Source organism: Poecilia reticulata, chromosome 13 (assembly GCF_904066995.2).
Source record: "Poecilia reticulata chromosome 13, P_reticulata-male-v2, whole genome shotgun sequence".
NCBI lineage: Eukaryota > Metazoa > Chordata > Actinopteri > Cyprinodontiformes > Poeciliidae > Poecilia > Poecilia reticulata.
The window spans coordinates 33305188-33322457 of NC_088842.1; the positions used below are offsets into that span (position 1 = coordinate 33305188).

Consider the following 17270-nt stretch of genomic DNA (forward strand, 5'->3'; position numbering starts at 1 on the left):
GACCTGGTATCGGTTCCCCCCGTCCTGCAGGGGGCGCAGTGACTCTGACAGTACAGAATAAATCACTGATGTTTAGATGTGAGCAGCGGTTCTGGTGGACGTTGGACCGGACCGGACCGGAACCGCTGGAGGAGCTTTCTGTCGGCCTCATGAAGCCCTGAACAAACATGTGGTGTGATTTTCACCAGCAGGTGGAGCAGCTGAGCCTGGCAGGCCCGGTTCTGGGTTGGAACCGGACCTTCAAAACATCAGACCAATAAAATGTTTGATAAACTTCTTCCTTCCACTCAACTTTCTCTGCCTGGACGCAGCTGTGAGCAGCAGCATCTGTCCACTCAGGTGGATCAGAACCAGAACCTTTTATTGGTCTGATGTAAAATTCTGATATTTACTGGAATAAATCAGATTTTCAACCTGAATATTGATGATTATCGTTTATTGATGATGTCCGCCCCGCGATCTTCCATGAGTCATCAGAACATCTGGCAGAGGTGGCGTCATGCTGCGGGCTGGTTGGTTCTGTTGGGTTTCTGGTCCAAATCCGACCCGGAACCGTGATGAAGACGAAGGTTAAAGCTGAACATGAAACCTTTTAGTTTTGGATCAGAATTTTATCAGAACTTTTGTTTCCAGATTTTCTGCTTAAATGTAAATATTTTCACACTTCAAGCCGGTTCTGTTGGGTCAGAACCTGGAACCTCAACTTGGTGGTAAATGAATCAGAGTTCAGCCAGACGGGTTGAAGTTCTGGTTCTGGACCAGAACTTCAACAGAACCTAAAAAGTAATGATGTTGATTGGACCTGCTGGTTCTGAGACCCAATGTTTGAGTAGAGCTGGAAGACCGGATCGGTTCTGGTCGGAACCAGACAGTTTATCAGAACCTTCTGCTGCTTTCTGACCAGGAGTTGAAATAAAAGTTGATTTTCAGCAGAATCTCCACTTTATGAATGTTTCATTACTGGTTCCGCGGTTCTGGACCGGTTCTGGTTCGGCTGGTTCTATATCTGGCAGAAATAAATGCCTTGCCACTGGACCGGATCTACAGTTTGGTTCGGTTGACTGAACCGGGCCAGACGCGGTTCTGTTTGGAAACGGAAGCTGCTGGCTCGGAACCAGAACCGCCGCTGGGTTCGGCTCCGCACCAAACGGTGGGAGTCAGGAAGCCGCAAACAGCTGCGCCAAACAAAAGCCGCAGTTGGCACGAGGCCGAGAAGTGCGCGCGCCGCCGCCGGGAGCATGAAAGGACGCGGCGCGTGGCGGGAACAGGGGGTCGCGCGACTTCTTGTCACCTGGCAGGTGGTCAGCAGGTAGGTGTGAAGCCCCCACGCTCTTCACGCAGACTGAGGAAGAGGAACTTTACTCCAGGTTAAATGGATCAGAACCGGGTCCAAACGGCGCAGCTCGACTGAACCAGTTAGAATGTGATCAAAATAATCGATACGGATCAAACATGGTGATTATCAGCAGCAGCAGCTCTGATCAGGCCTCGGTGTTTCAGCTGGTTCCCATTTTAACAGCAGTTTGAATATTTTATTTTGAAAAATGTTCACATCCGTTTCCTTTTTCCCAGTAAACTTTGTGTTGCAACATTTGAGCTACATGATGAAATGAAACCATGAAAATTATAATCCAGACCATAATAACCAGCTGGTTCAGTCTGGGTTTAAAGGAGCTCAGGGTTTCTGCCGTTTTTCACTTTTCTGGAAGTTTGTTCCAGATCTGTGGTGCATAGAAGCTGAAAGCTGCTTCTGCATGTTTGGTTCTGGTTCTGATACAGAACAGAACCAGAACCAGCAGGTTGATCCAGCAGCAGATCTATAATCTGTTCAGTGATTTATAAACTACCAGCAGATTAAAGTCTCAGTGAAGAATGTAGATCTAGGTGGTGTAGAACCAGGTGGTGTAGAACCAGGTGGTGTAGATCTATGTAGTGTAGAACCAGGTGGTGTAGAACCAGGTAGTGTAGAACTAGGTGGTGTAGAACCAGGTAGTGTAGAACCAGGTAGTGTAGAACTAGGTGGTGTAGAACTAGGTGGTGTAGAACTAGGTGGTGTAGAACCAGGTAGTGTAGAAGCAGGTGGTGTAGAACTAGGTGGTGTAGAACTAGGTAGTGTAGAACCAGGTGGTGTAGAACCAGGTAGTGTAGAACCAGGTAGTGTAGAACCAGGTAGTGTAGAACCAGGTGGCGTAGAACCAGGTAGTGTAGAAGCAGGTGGTGTAGATCTATGTAGTGTAGAACTAGGTGGTGTAGAACCAGGTGGTATAGAACCAGGTAGTGTAGAACTAGGTGGTGTAGAACCAGGTGGTGTAGAAGCAGGTGGTGTAGAAGCAGGTGGTGTAGATCTATGTAGTGTAGAACCAGGTGGTGTAGAACAAGGTGGTGTAGATCCAGGTGGTGTAGAACCAGGTGGTGTAGAACAAGGTAGTGTAGATCCAGGTGGTGTAGAACCAGCTGGTGTAGAACCAGCTGGTGTAGAACCAGGTGGTGTAGAACCAGCTGGTGTAGAACCGGGTGGTGTAGAACCAGGTGGTGTAGAACCAGGTGGTGTAGAACCAGCTGGTGTCTCCACCCTCCTGGTTCTACTCAGGTCTCCTGCTGCAGGAATCAAAGTTTCTGGTCTCAGACTTTATTTCTCTGGGCCTGAAATGCAAATTACTTTAGTTTTGTCAGAATTAGAAAAGTGACGGATTTCGTTCTCTGTCCTGGACAATCAGCACCTTCGTACATCCTGGTGTTCACTTTGGGCTCCTAGGACGGAGCCTTGGGGAACGCCACATGTGACCTCTGACCTCTTGATGAGAAGTTTCCTGTTGAAACAGAGATCACAGTTCTGCATGTCGGACTGGAACCAGTTGAGTTCTGGACCGGAGAGTCCGACCCGGTTCTCCAGTTGGTTCAGTGACATGATCAACACTGAGGTCCACCAGAACCAGGACCAGAACCAGGACCAGAACCAGCTCTGTGGTTCTTCCATGTTGATGATTATCAGTTTTACTGAGGAACATTTTGGACTCATCTTGGTCCAGAACCAGAACTCTTGAGTCAGCAGAACCCACACACGATTCTGTTCAGGACCCAGTTCCTGGTGGTCCAAGGGAACCGGTTCTTTCCGGATCAGCAGTTTCGGCCCATCACGTCCTCTGCGTGTGCTTCACGCGCGCATGTCTGTTCAGGTGTCGGTTCCGGCGCCTCAGCAGACTTTCCCACGGTCTCCAGGGCAACCACCTTCTCCTTCCGGGCGGGCACGCGCCGCACGCATCAGGTTCTCACCTCAACAAAAGCTCGCGCCGCCTCCTCCCTGCGGGTCATTTGCGCGCGTGCGAACCAAACGGCGCAGTGATCAATAGTTTTCACACCCGCAGAAAGAAGGAGGTGAGAAAGCAGGATGAAAGGACCAACAGCCAATCACAGAGCAGGACGGGAGCGCCGTAACTTCTCCCATCAAAGCGCCGCACGCGCTGAAAACGTCACATCGATCCGCAGATGGCACGCGATCGAATATGCGCAAATGATCAGTCTGGCGGCGCGTGCGCGCTGCTCTATCTGTCCGGGGAGAGCTGCACGCGCCCTGCCGTCACTCATCATGATGGAGGCGCGTGCGTGTGAGCGCCTCGTGCCGTGGCACGCGCTGCTTTCTGAGGTAACAGATGGACAAGAAGGAGGTTTGTGAGCATGCGCACACGCTGGGCTTACCTGTCTGCGGCTCACCTGGCTCCACACACTCAGCGGTTCTGGTTTCAGCCCAGAAAGGTTCTGTTAGAACCAGAACCAGAACCAGCTGCAGGTTCTGGACTGAATCTTAGTTCTACACCAAGTTCGGTCCAGGTGAGAGCAGACAGAACCTCCTGACCTCAGAACCAGGTTCCGGTTCTGCATCCAGAGAGGAACGGCTCCAGAACCAGAACCGGTCCACTCGGTGCTGACCTCCAGAACCAGAACTCTGGTGTCAGTTCTGTTGGGTCGGCTGATCAGATGAGAGCTGCTCCCTGATTGGCTGCCTGAACAAGTTCGGTTCTGGAGCCATTCAGAACAGGACGGGTCCAAACGGAACCACAGTCTTCAGAACCGTCTCTGTCTTTCGTTGAGTGTGAAGTGATTCAGAACCAGCAGGTTGATGACCTGGAAGCAGGTCGGGTTCTGGTCGGTCCGGACGGTTTAAGATCCAAGTTTCTGATTGTTCAGGTTCGGCTCAGAACCCTCCTTCCTCTTTCTTCTTCTCTGAAATGCAGGAGATCCATCATGTCTGCTGGATCGGAACCGAGCTCCTCTGGTTCAGGACCCCCCCCCCCTCCCCCTCCGGCTCCTCCCCCCTTATAAAGCGGAGTTCTGAGCGCAGCTGCCGCAGTCCAGAGTTCAAACAGCCGCACTTCAGTTTCTTTTCAGCGCAGAAAGTAGATCAGACCTGAAAACCGCTTCTTCTTCTTCTTCTTCTTCTTCTGGTTCTTTTTCTGCTTTTCCTTCTTCTTCTTCTCGCTGCGGTTCGGGTTTTGCTCCTCCGCAGAATATTTGTTTTATTTTTGGCGCAGATCAGCGAGCATCGGGCCGGCGGCGCTCCAACATGTTGCGGTTGTTCCTGCTCCTGCTGGCGGTGCCGGCGCAGACGGTGAGTGGTTCCGACAGGTTCCGACGGGCCGGACCGGGAGTCCCGCGCCTTTACGCGCAGAAACTGAAGTTTCCCTCACGGCCCCCTCCAGGTTCTGTCCACCAAGGCCGTGTTCGAGCTGAAGGTCCAGACCTTCAGCAGCTCCCGCAGCATCTGCGACCAGAACCGGGACTGCCGCATCTTTTTCCGCATGTGCCTCAAACATTCGCAGAGCGTCATCAGCCCGGAGCCGCCGTGCACGTACGGGAACGCGAGCAGCGCCGCGCTCCCCGCGGACCCCGGTTCCATCTCCGGGAGCGCGCCCATGAAGGTGAACGTCTCCTTCAAGTGGCCGGTGAGTGACCGGAACCGGACCGGTTCCGATTAGGTGAACGGTTCTGTCTGAAAGGAGAATAGAAATGATTTGAAAATGTTTCTAGAAAACTGTGAAAACGAGCCGTGTGACGTCAGCACGTCCCTGACGGACTATTGATTATTGATGATTGTTCCGCCGCAGGGCTCCTTCTCGCTGATCCTGGAGGTTTGGACCGCAGACTCCTCAGGTGTAAAGTCCACAGGTAACAACAGGCTGCGGCGGCTGCAGCGCCGCGGCCTGACCGCCAGGGGGCGACAGAAAACATGTTTACATCAATCGGCTTCACATCGTTTCACTTCCTACACTTTTATTTGGGTTTTGATCATTTTTTAAAGAAATAAATGTTCTAATCATTAGGGATTCAGATAAAATGATCAAATAAATCATGTAGATTTATCTTATCGATTCTGAAAGTGTTTAGTAAGTTTTGGTTAAACTTACATCTGGCCTGCAGATACAGCAGAGGATGCTGGGAAACTTTTCCTTTGCTGACCCCAGGTGACCGTTTCTGTCTGCTTGTTGCCCAGGCGACCAGCCGCGGCTGCTGAGCCGGGCGTCCCGCCTCGGCAGCCAGGCGGTGGGGGAGGAGTGGTCGCAGCAGCTCCACCAGGGCAACCAGAGCGAGCTGAGCTTCTCCTACCGGGTGGTGTGCATGGAGAACTACCACGGCGAGGACTGCGCCACCCTGTGCCGGCCGCGCACCGACGACTTCGGACATTACCGCTGCGACGCCCAGGGCCAGCGCCGCTGCCTGGAGGGCTGGGAGGGCAACTACTGCACCGAGCGTGAGTTCAGCTCCGACTCCTGTCTGTAGCTTCAGCCGTTACCATGGCAACAGGCCATCAAACCAGTCACTTCTGGTGAAAGATGCTGTCGTTTGCTGTGTGTGTGTGTGTGTGTTTGGCTCTGAGGTCAACCTTTTGGTTTGGGCTAAACAGTCGGCCCCTGTCTGGCCCCTGACCGGCCTCGTATGGCCCCCGACCCGCCCCTTTAACAGCGCCGTGTCCTGCGTGCGTCGCGGACGGTGAAAACAGAAACGTGCTGCTTTGTGGAGGAGCAGAGAGAGGACCACAACATTCATCCAATCAAAATACAGCAAGTTTACCGACTCAGCAATAAATCTGATCATAAACATCAGAAACAAAATGGCTGTTGACGTTTAAAAATAAAACATTTTTCTGTTCGGTCGGACACATTTTTACCATTTTTGACTCAGAATCACTTCAGCTGTGATAAATGATTCAAGGCTGGCAGAAGTATTCACACCCCTGAGCTTTTCCATATTTTGTCTCAATAGAATCAGGAAAATATTCAATTAGAGTTCAAAGGTGACAAACCAACAGGAAGTTTTTACAATTTGATTCGTTTTCCAGATTTGATCTTCTAGTGACTGAAAGTTTCTCCAAACAGCTGAAGTTCAGTCAGATTAGCGTTTGGGAACATTGTAGATTGAGTTTAGGTCTGGACTTTGACTGAGCCATTCTACCATGTTTAGTTTTAACCCACTGAAGCCTGGCTTTGTGTTTAGGCTCCAAAACGGCGCAGCTCGACTGAACCAGTTAGAATGTGATCAAAATAATCGATACGGATCAAATATGGTGATTATCAGTCAGCAGCAGCTCTGATCAGGCCTCGGTGTTTCAGCTGGTGTTTAGCTCCGCCCCTTGTTATCTGAAGCTCCGCCCCCTGGGCTCCAGCCTTTAGACTTGAGCAATGAGGGAAGAATATCTTCTTGTTATTTGCCTCCATCCATCTTGACATCAGCTCTGACCGTCTTCCCTGCAGAAGAGAAGCATGATGCTTCCACCACCAGTGTGATGGTGTGTTCAGTCATGTCAGTGATAATTCTCACAGCATTTGGATCAAAAAGTTCAGTTTAGTTCTTCCTCATATTTTCTGTGTCCAACATGGCTAACTACTAACAGCTAGCGGCTAACAGCTAGCGGCTAACAGCTAGCGGCTAACTGCTAGCGGCTAACTGCCTATGGGACTTCTGTTGGTTTCCTTTTCAATGCCTTTCTTCTTGCTGCTCCTCCACAAAGACCAGTGCAGTGATGACCAATAGTTGCCCTCGTTGCTGTGGATCTCTTGGTCTCCATCTTGGCTGATTTCTGATCAAAGCTCTCCTTGTTCAGCCTGGAGGTTCAGCTGGGCTTTGACTAGGCCGTGTCTTGGTTCCATTGGGCCAGACTCTGGGTTCTGATTGGATGGTGAGACGCTCAAAGCCTCAGCCTGCTGTAAACTCCCCGCGCGCTCTGCTGCTCCTCCTTGATGCTGTTTGCTCCAGATCATCTCTGAACCTCTGGGGCATCAAGCAGCAGCTGGAATAACACTGGGATTAGATTAGATTAGATTAGATTAGATTAGATTAGATTACACACAGCTGGACTCAGTGAATCATTAGCAAGAATCAGGCAACTTCTGAAGGCAACTGGTTGAACTCAGAGAAAAGGGGGCTGAATACATTTACACACCGCACTTTTCAGTTTATTTGTAAACATTGTGTTGAATCAGGTTTCATTTTCTTTGAACTTCATAATTATATGCCACTTTGTTTTTCTTTCACATTAAATTTCTACCGGGTTTCCCCCAGTGTATCATAAGCCTGGCGGGCCGCCATGTTTTGCTAGGCACCGCGCCAGGCTAAGCATCGCGTGTTTTTACTTTGAGAAAAATTAATTTGAAAAAAAAAAAATATATATATATATATATATATATATATATATATATATATATTTTTTTTTTTTTTCATATAGATAAATCTTTAAGCCGGATTGAAAGCGTCTCTGTTCTGAGCGTTTCACTTACGGAGCAGATTTATGTCTAAAATTCAAATTTATTTATTTATTTTAAAAAAAAGCGCGGACCAATCACAGCAGGCGCTCTGCGCGCTGCCGCTGCTTGATTTCAAGTTTACCTCAGCGCACTCTAGATCTGTAAACTCTAGATCTGTAAACTCTAGATCTGTAAACTCTAGATCTGTAAACTCTAGATCTGTAATCTCTAGATATATAAAATCTAGATCTGTAATCTCTAGAGCTCTGAACTCTAGATCTGTAAACTCTAGATATATAAACTCTAAATCTGTCTACTCTAGATCTATAAACGCTAGATCTGTAATCTCTAGAGCTATAAACTCTAGATCTATAAACTCTACATCTGTAAACTCTAGATCTATAAACTTTAGATCTATAAACTTTAGATCTGTAAACTCTAGATCTATAAACTCTAGATCTATATACTCTAGACATGTCAACTCTAGATCTGTAAACTCTAGATCTGTAAACTCTAGATCTGTAATCTCTAGAGCTATAAACTCTAGATCTGTAATCTCTAGATCTGTAATCTCTAGATCTGTAAACTCTAGAGCTATAAACTCTAGATCTATATACTCTAGACATGTCAACTCTAGATCTGTAATCTCTAGATCTGTAATCTCTAGATCTGTAAACTCTAGAGCTATAAACTCTAGATCTATATACTCTAGACATGTCAACTCTAGATCTGTAATCTCTAGATCTGTAATCTCTAGATCTGTAATCTCTAGAGCTCTGAACTCTAGATCTGTAAACTCTAGATCTGTAATCTCTAGATCTGTAATCTCTAGAGTTATAAGCTCTAGATCTGTAATCTCTAGAGCTATAAACTCTAGATCTGTAATCTCTAGATCTGTCAACTCTAGAGCTATAAACTCTAGATCTGTAATCTCTAGATCTGTCAACTCTAGAGCTATAAACTCTAGATCTATATACTCTAAATCTGTCTACTCTAGATCTGTAAACTATAGATCTGTAAACTCTACACATGTCAACTCTAGATCTATAAACTCTAGAGCTCTGAACTCTAGATCTGTAAACTCTAGATCTATAAACCCTAGACATGTCAACTCTAGATCTATAAACTCTAGATCTGTAAACTATAGATCTGTAAACTCTAGAGCTCTGAACTCTAGATCTGTAAACTATAGATCTATATACTCTAGACATGTAAACTCTAGATCTGTAAACTCTAGATCTGTAAACTATAGATCTGTAAACTATAGATCTATATACTATAGACATGTAAACTCTAGATCTGTAATCTCTGATCTGTAAACTCTAGATCTATAAACTCTAGATCTGGGGTCCCTGTCAGTTGGATCTGGTTCTAAAATCATGATTTTCATCAGAACTGCCAAATATTACATTTCATTAAATGTTTTTACATTGAAGTAATAATAGTTTGTTTATATTTAGATTGAACAAAAGTCGATTATAAAAAGGTTTGAATTGCTTTATGTGTAAACCTCTTTTCTAGGGTCAAAGGTCAGAGTTGTGCCTGCAGCTGCTCCCTCTCTGAACCTTCAGATTTGACCTTTAAGTGAAAAAATAATAATTTAGCACTGAATGTAGAAGAATAGAAAAATATCTGCTGCTTTTGGTTGAGCTTTGAGCTGCTTGTCAGGTGCTGCCCTCCGATGTGTCGGACCTTTTTATTGTCAGAACCGCCCAGGATCCAAACGTCCTCTTAGAAGTACGGGAGGTTCAGACTCTGCTCATCCATCATTAGCTTTTCTTTTTTTATTTAAAGGAAAATCTCACAGCGCCCAGCAGGAGGCGCTGCAGCAACAATCCTCTGGCAATTTGGAATCAGAAAAGAACCAAAAAGAAATCAAACTTCAAACTCTGTGAACTAAGAACTTCTGATCACATAATAACGATTCACCATATCTGCCATGATAAATCATTACTGATAACTTTTGTGAGTATTCCCTAACATTACAATGATCAGGTAGCATGTAATTATATATGCAAACATCACAGGTGTAGGCTGCCACCTGAACAGGCTCTGGAGGTCTGATCCACACCAGGAGGAGGAATGAAGCCGTTTCATTCCAGGGTTTTGTCCCTGTGGCTCATCTAAAGCCTGCAGGACAGCAGAGGACTGGAGTTGGACACCCTGTTGTTATAAAGGCTGAGCCAAGAAAATTATGTCTGTATGAAACAAGCAGCCCCCAGTCTCACACAGGTCTATAAACTCTAGATCTAGGTCGGCTCATTTAGTTTATTAAAAAGTGATTAAAGCTTTTTTCTGAATATTTTTCCAATATTTCGGTGAACCTGCAGTCTGTTGATCTTTGCTGGTCTCCAGTTTAATGGAAAAACTGGCTGGTTTCATTTTGTCAGGAAAAGTTTAAGTTAAAATGATCAGTTACAAATAAAACAGAGGTTTAATAATATGGAGCTAAATCTGTCTCATAATCCACAAATGTCCAGGACGAGATCCACACTTAGAGCTCCTTCTGGCCTGTGAGATGCGCTGTGTGAATTTTAAGACTCCCCTGACGTCTTTCAGTCTTTGTTTTTAAAGAAATGGTCTATCTGATTGGGTGATCAGCAGCCAATCAGATAGCTTCCTTGTTTCAGCCAATCACATGAACGGAGCCCAGCCTGGCTTCTGGCAGCGACAGAGGAGCGGTAAGTGAAATATCTAAATATATATATATATAAAATATCTAATATATTAGCTATTTATCTCCATGTTATTGTTATTAATGTCAATCGATTTAATTGTGCAACTATCATCACAGCTAGCGATGTTCAGCTCACCTAACTCCTTTATTAGCGCATCAGCAGAGCTCTGAGTAAGCTATGCTACCGAGCTATGCTAGCATTTCAATGCTAATAGCATCAGGCTGGCGTCTTTCTACATCGTTGAATTTATTCCAGATAATAATAGGCTTAGTATATTATGAATCCTTATAAAGCCATGGTCCTTCAATGATAAATTATCATAACAGTGTAATAATTCACTTAAGTCACGCTTTTCAGAAACACAAAATACTGTTTTTATTTTATCATACAAAGCATAATATGCAAAAATATGTATCCATTTCGGAAATACACATTGATGTGGAATTCTTTAAATTTGTTGTTAGCGGGAGCGGACCTTTACCGTTTTATTGCCAGTCGGTGATGTTTCGTCTTTGCTCTGCGGTGATTGTGAGTCTTTGACATTATCAGTAAAGCCAAACTGTCACTGAGAAAAAAATATCAGAAAACTGATGGATGATAATTCATGCATTGTTTATGTAATATATTCGGGTTCTTGTCTAATACTTTACACGAAGGAGCGATCCGGACACCGATGTTGGTTATTTTTAATGGTAACCAGTAGAACCCAACATCACAACCTTACATGCGCTGGTAGGTAATTAGTATAACCACACAAACTAGAACCAGCATCAATACATAATAAATATGAATATATTATATTTCATAGTATTTAAAAATCAACATTGTAAACTAGGAGGTAGCTGTTATTCTGAAGTGTAGCAGGTTGATGTGTCTTATATTTGAAAGCCATGTTTAAACAGCAGCATTGATGATGTCATCTTTACTGGATTATCTCAGTCTCAAAACTGGATTTGTTTAAGTATGCATATGAATTTAAGACAATCATTACCTCAGATTTTTTGAAAGATGTACTCCTATATACATGTTTGTGGATTAATCAGTACAATTTGTCTCTTGCATAGTGTCACCAGATGTGCTGTGTGACCCGGTGAAGGTGCTTCAAGTTGAAGCTCCCAGCCGCTTCCAGATCTGCAGGACTTTCACCAGAACTTGGTGAATCTGATGGCTCTGAGCTCCAGATGTTCTGGTTTGGACTTGTTAGGGTCACATGTTGTGTAGGGTCACCTGTTGTGTAGGGTCACATGTTGTGTAGGGTCATGTTGTGTAGGGTCACATGTTGTGTAGGGTCACATGTTGTGTAGGGTCACCTGTTGTGTAGGGTCACCTGTTGTGTAGGGTCACCTGTTGTGTAGGGTCACCTGTTGTGTAGGGTCACATGTTGTGTAGGGTCACCTGTTGTGTAGGGTCACGTCATCATCTTCCAGTCAGTCTCTCTTCTGAAATAAAATCACTTAAACCTTCATCACTTCTGAAGGTCATTGATTCCTAGGCACTACCTACATCTGCTGAGTCAGGACAATGACTTCCTGTTTTTAATATGCCAGGTTTCTGATATGGGTGCTGGTTCTGTAGATTTTTTTAAACTCCTCTTCTAGCACTGGGCTCCTAAACTCCAAACCTCAGGGACCGGCGTCCTGCGACTTGTAGATGTGTCCCTGGTCCAACACACCTGACTCTAAAGCTGAATCACTTCCTCAGTGCAGTCGGTTCTCCATGGTAACGGCCTCATTACTTGACTCAGGTGTGTTGAAGCAGGCTTGTCTAAAAGCTGCAGGACTCCAGCCGTCCAGGCCTCGAGTTGAGGGTCATTATTCTAGCTCGTAGTTTACTTTTGTGAAGTCATCAGCTGCAACAAGCTTGAATTGCATAAAGATCATCTCTGTCCTACTCAAAGTCACTGGAATAGTTTGGATAGCGCTGTGGCCTGAAAAAGAAGGCTGGTTCTGTTCTGGAGACAATCGTGTAAAGAAGGATTCTTCATAAAATCCAGAGAGTTACAGACAACCCTGAGCATGAGACTGTGAGAAAACAGAGTGTCTTCAGTCAGAGGCTTCTTCAGATTCGCTGTAATACAGACGGCACCAGAGATCTTTCCTGCCAACAGTCATCGCCATCTACAATAACTCTTTGAATAATCTGAATTAATGAGTCATATTATATAATTTCCCTTTGTGATAAAGTATTTTTGAAATTTAAAGTATTACAGCAACCTTTTTACAGTACTTCTAAATATTACAGTGATCACCGGCTTTGTGATCCCAGTCTAATAGGATGTCCGCATAGCGTATTGCTAAATTAGCCAGTTTTAGTAAAAATGTACAACTATTGTTACCTTGAAAAGCATGAAAGTTGCTGTACTCCTATATACATGTTTGTGCTTTTTCTGATTTCCCTGGTTGATGTAGCCATTTGTTTAAAATTAATGTAGGAATTACATTTAAAGCAGTACTTTAGTTCTTTATTAAAATGTTCAAAACAAACTACATGTTCATCCCAAAAGATCTGGGAATCCTTTAAAATAAACATGGATGGTCCATGGAGGACGGAGTCCTGGTGGATCAGGTTCTCACAGTCTGAAGGATTTCATGCTTCAGAGATTCCTAAAGGACACAAAGAAATAAATATTTAATTTTAATCACTTGCTGTTAGTTGATTTTTTAAAATTATATTCAGGGATGTACACATCCAATCAAAACTTTATATTTCCAACGGAGGCGAAGAACAGAGAGAGCGCGAGGTGTAGCATATTTTGGCAGATAGCATCTTTAGCCTGGTAGGATAAATAAAATAGAAACAGTGGAGATGTGCCGATCAGGTTTTTTCCTGCCGATTCCGATCACCGATACCGATCACATAATTATTATTATTTTAATCATAAACACTACCGGTTACATTATGTGGAAAAAGGAACCATGAATTCACCTTAATTTAGACAAAAACTTGTTTTTAATACATTTTTCCAAGAAGAAAACTAAACAGAACAGGCATTGTGCAAATTGTCCTGCTATCAGTAAAACTATCTTTAACAGACTGATAACATATGGAGGTAAGTTTGTTCTAAATCCTTTTCTGGTTTAAAAGTCATATAAACCAAGCAGTAGAGATGTGCCAATCAGGTTTTTTCCTGCTGATACCGATCACCCATGAGGGCCCATCACCGATACCGATCACATAATTATTATTATTATTTTTTTAATCATACTTACTACCAGTTACATTATGTGGGAAAAGGAACCATAAATTCACTTTAATTTAGACAAAAACTTTTTCCAAGAAGAAAACTAAACTAAACAGGCATTGTGCAAATTGTCCTGCTATCAGTAAAACTATCTTTAACAGACTGATAACATATGGAGGCTCTGAAGAGGCTAAATAATGCAAAGAGCCAAAATAAAACCTCTCAACATTGCCAAAACATTCAAGTATAAAACTTAACATTCAAAGGCAAATACAGGATCCATTACAATAAACAATCCAGAGTTACTGAATGAAAACTTCCTGTTAGCATGGCGGCTAGCTGATTACTGCTAGTTCTGAGTGGCTGTTTCTGACTGAGTGGAGTAATTATGCAGAACAGGATTATTTTTTAGAGATTATCTGTCTCATGTTAGGACAGCGAAAGTTTTAATACGTATGTAAAATGTATTTTTTAGGTTAGATGCTGCAGCTTTAAGCAGAGGTTCGGTGTGAGAGTCACTACCAGGTGGAGCAGAAGCGGCGCTCCGTCTGTGAAATATTACTACCTGTAGCGTAGCAGCGGTTCAACAGCGAGAGCAGAACCAGCGTCTTACATCGCAGCTCCAAGACTTAAATCATTTTGCGGGTTATTTGTTTAGCTTTCTGACCGTCATGCTAATCCGGGTGAGTGTTTGTAGCTGTGCTGCTTTACCTGCTATCTGATCCTCCATGTCTTTTTACTGCAGTGAGCCTCGATGTAGCCAAACTCCGTCAAGTATGTCATTGTTCCGTTCTTTTTTTCTATGTTGAGTTCACTTATCCCTCGTTAACCTAAACTACTTCATAGATGGGCAATTCAATACTGTCTTTAAGTACATAAGTCACGTCCAGAAAAGCTCCGGCTCTGTTTTTCTCATTTTTTCTCACGCTACTCACAACAGTAACCGCTTCCCGCATGTATATAATCACTTGGCTCAAAAATTTACGAAAAGCAATAATACAGGTTTCTCACTTATATTCCCTACGTACATACAACCAACCTTGTAAATATTAAAGGGCCTTAAGAGCATGGTTTTTAACCAGGGGCTACACCTGTGTCTGACTTCAATAGAAAGCTTCGGTACTTTCAGAATCTGTAGACGGGTTCATGGCTCTGTCGTCACATACATGAGTCAAGAGAATAATATTTTCATTTCAGGTTGAATTATAATTAATCATATGAATTATATTAAGATGCGTTATTGCGGGGCGATTTCAGGTTAGGTGGTTCGTGACCGTTTGTTAAATGGGTGAAGTGATCCTCAGCCTGAAAAAGTTTGAGAAACACTGGACATGTGACCGTCCAGCAGGTCATCTCAGTCGTCCAGGTTCCTCAGATTGCTACCACACTACTTTCGCATCAAAGTTGTGAAGGTAGCTTTTAATCTGAGAAAAGTTACTGTGCCTGCTCCTACTGTTAAAGTGAATTAGTGAATTAAAAAGACATTAATACCGTCTTCAGAATAACATTCACTGTGCTGTTTATGACTGAAACTGGTCTCTGATCTATATCGGCTTCTATACCATAACATTTATGAGCTTTAAGATTAAAACTCTTAAATTGCATTTTGACTCATGACTAAATTATCTGTTCACATCCATCAGTAAGTTCAGAACTAAAAGACAGAAACACAAAACAAAGAACCCTGTAATGTTGGGTTCAGGTTAATGTTCCTCTATGTTTCTCCATCTGAACTAGATTTCTGAAGGTTAGAGCCTTGGCTTCTCAGGAGAGCCGTTCGGTTTTATCAGAGTCTCACTCCTGGCCCATGTTGTATTTCTTCTCCTTCCTCAGCATCCTGGCTTGGTGAGAATCTCTGCATTCTTCTTTGTGAGGTGTTCATTCACACATGATTTAGTGTTTTTACAACATTTAACAGTTCAGTTTTGTGTTTTATATTCACAAATCGAAGGTATTTAGTCTTTTCTTCCTTATATCTGGATTTGTATTTGACTTTATCAGCATTGTATAACAAACGGCAACAGTTTTATTGACCCGGGAAATCCCAGTGCTGCTGAAGAACGTGACGACTTGCTGCTCAGGAGAAACTAGTTCATCTGGTTTTGCATCTTTACTCTTCCTGCTGGTGTCCTGCGGTGTGTCGCCCTGAGTCCAGATATCGCCACATCCTCCTTTCTTGTTAAACCTGGAGCTACTTTACTATTTGTCAGCTGCTGAGAATTCTGGAAGTTAACGAGGCCTTTGCTGGTTGTTCAAGCACATGTAATCAAAAAATGCTTAAAGTTGAAAAAATTGAAGAAATGGTCCTACCAGTGTTGTGGTCAAGACCCGAGACCGAGACAAGACCGAGACTTTTAGGGTCCGAGACCGAGTCAAGACCAAAACCAGCGCCCCGCGCTACATGACACAATAAAATGTGATCAAAGCTGCTTCTCAAATTGATCTGAAAGATCCATATTCCCATAAAAACACCTAGATATTAAATACTTAATACATTTTACCAATATTAAATATTCCATCTTTGTGCTACAATCGCCGGTGGTCTTGTGCCATCCCTGAAAAGATAACGCCCTGTGCGTTTGCCCATATTGCTCATGTCAGAAACCACCACTGTCTGCACCATAAAACAGCAACTGAGGCAATGCCCTGACGGTAAACAGTCAACTATGAACACTGACCAAGGAGCAACAAGCAAGAAGTAACCCAGCACAAGACTCTCACCGTGACTGTTCTCACCCTCCCTTCTGCTACATGAAGCCAGGCAGTCTGACACCATGGCAATCATTACAGCTGCCACTTTGAACAAAACAATCAAAGAGCAATGAGCATGCTCTGTGTGCTCTTTTGTTTTTGTGTTTTAGTTATTTGCCAATTTAAAAAATATCAACATACATAATTAAATAAAATAATGATAGCTACTGCAGTGTATGCAGAGCATTACAAGAACGGTGTTCTGTCAAGTCAGATCGTCATACGCTTAGCACAAATTCATGGCTGTATCTGTCAGAAATGTCATTACCATAAGATTTCATTTAATCAGCAACATAGAATCGTGATGTAGATCATCATACACTTTGTTATTAACAGTTTGTATGGCATCCTGACTTAGCGGCTAAGTAGGTTAATGAGTTTTACACGGGTGTGTGTTCACTGCAGCTGCAGCCAGACCTTCTTTAAATACACGTTGAAACCACGACAACACCTGTGTAGCTATATAGTTATCATTGAAAACAATTTAATGACTTATTTTCATCATAGCTTGTTGCGTATGGTGAACTGACAACTCCTCTGATGGTCGAACTTCTTAATGCGCAGGCATGGTACTCACTGCATGTATGCTATTCTGACAGCGTATGGTAATCTGATAGGCTCTCAGTGAGGCTCCAGTCCGATCTAATAAGTAAAGAGCCATGCAGGAGAATCAGACTGTTTCTGAATGTCACATCACTATATTGCAGACTTTTGGACACAGCGTTGTCCCATATATACGACATGTTGGTCAACACCTCCGCACAATAATTCAGGCAGTGACGTTTTTCTTTTCATCACAAATGCTTATGTGTCTCTGTACAGCTAGCTTTGCTAACATCACGTTAACAGAGCTTACCTCCTTTGAGCTACTTTTCTAAGTGACGGAAAAGTTAGACGTTGTCCCCACCGACTGTGAAAGTGAAG

At 43.7% G+C, this 17270-nt stretch overlaps 2 protein-coding genes across 3 annotated transcripts in view; both read left to right on the plus strand.

Annotated features, from left to right (window-relative positions):
- The window catches only part of timm50 (translocase of inner mitochondrial membrane 50 homolog (S. cerevisiae)), a 7082-nt gene extending 6663 nt beyond the window's left edge, over positions 1 to 419 (plus strand). The window contains exon 11 of the mRNA XM_008401990.3: positions 1 to 419. This exon is cut by the window's left edge and continues 305 nt beyond it. The gene's annotated coding sequence lies outside the window, so the exon portion shown is untranslated.
- Positions 420 to 4309: 3890 nt separating this feature from the next.
- The window catches only part of dlc (deltaC), a 222859-nt gene continuing 209898 nt past the window's right edge, over positions 4310 to 17270 (plus strand). For both annotated transcript variants that reach the window (XM_008401989.3, XM_081614368.1), the window contains exons 1-4: positions 4310 to 4606; positions 4698 to 4940; positions 5103 to 5163; positions 5489 to 5746. In XM_008401989.3, the coding sequence (XP_008400211.2) occupies positions 4562 to 4606; positions 4698 to 4940; positions 5103 to 5163; positions 5489 to 5746 (607 nt within the window). In that variant the 5' untranslated portion in view covers positions 4310 to 4561. The remainder of the gene's footprint in view (positions 4607 to 4697; positions 4941 to 5102; positions 5164 to 5488; positions 5747 to 17270) is intronic.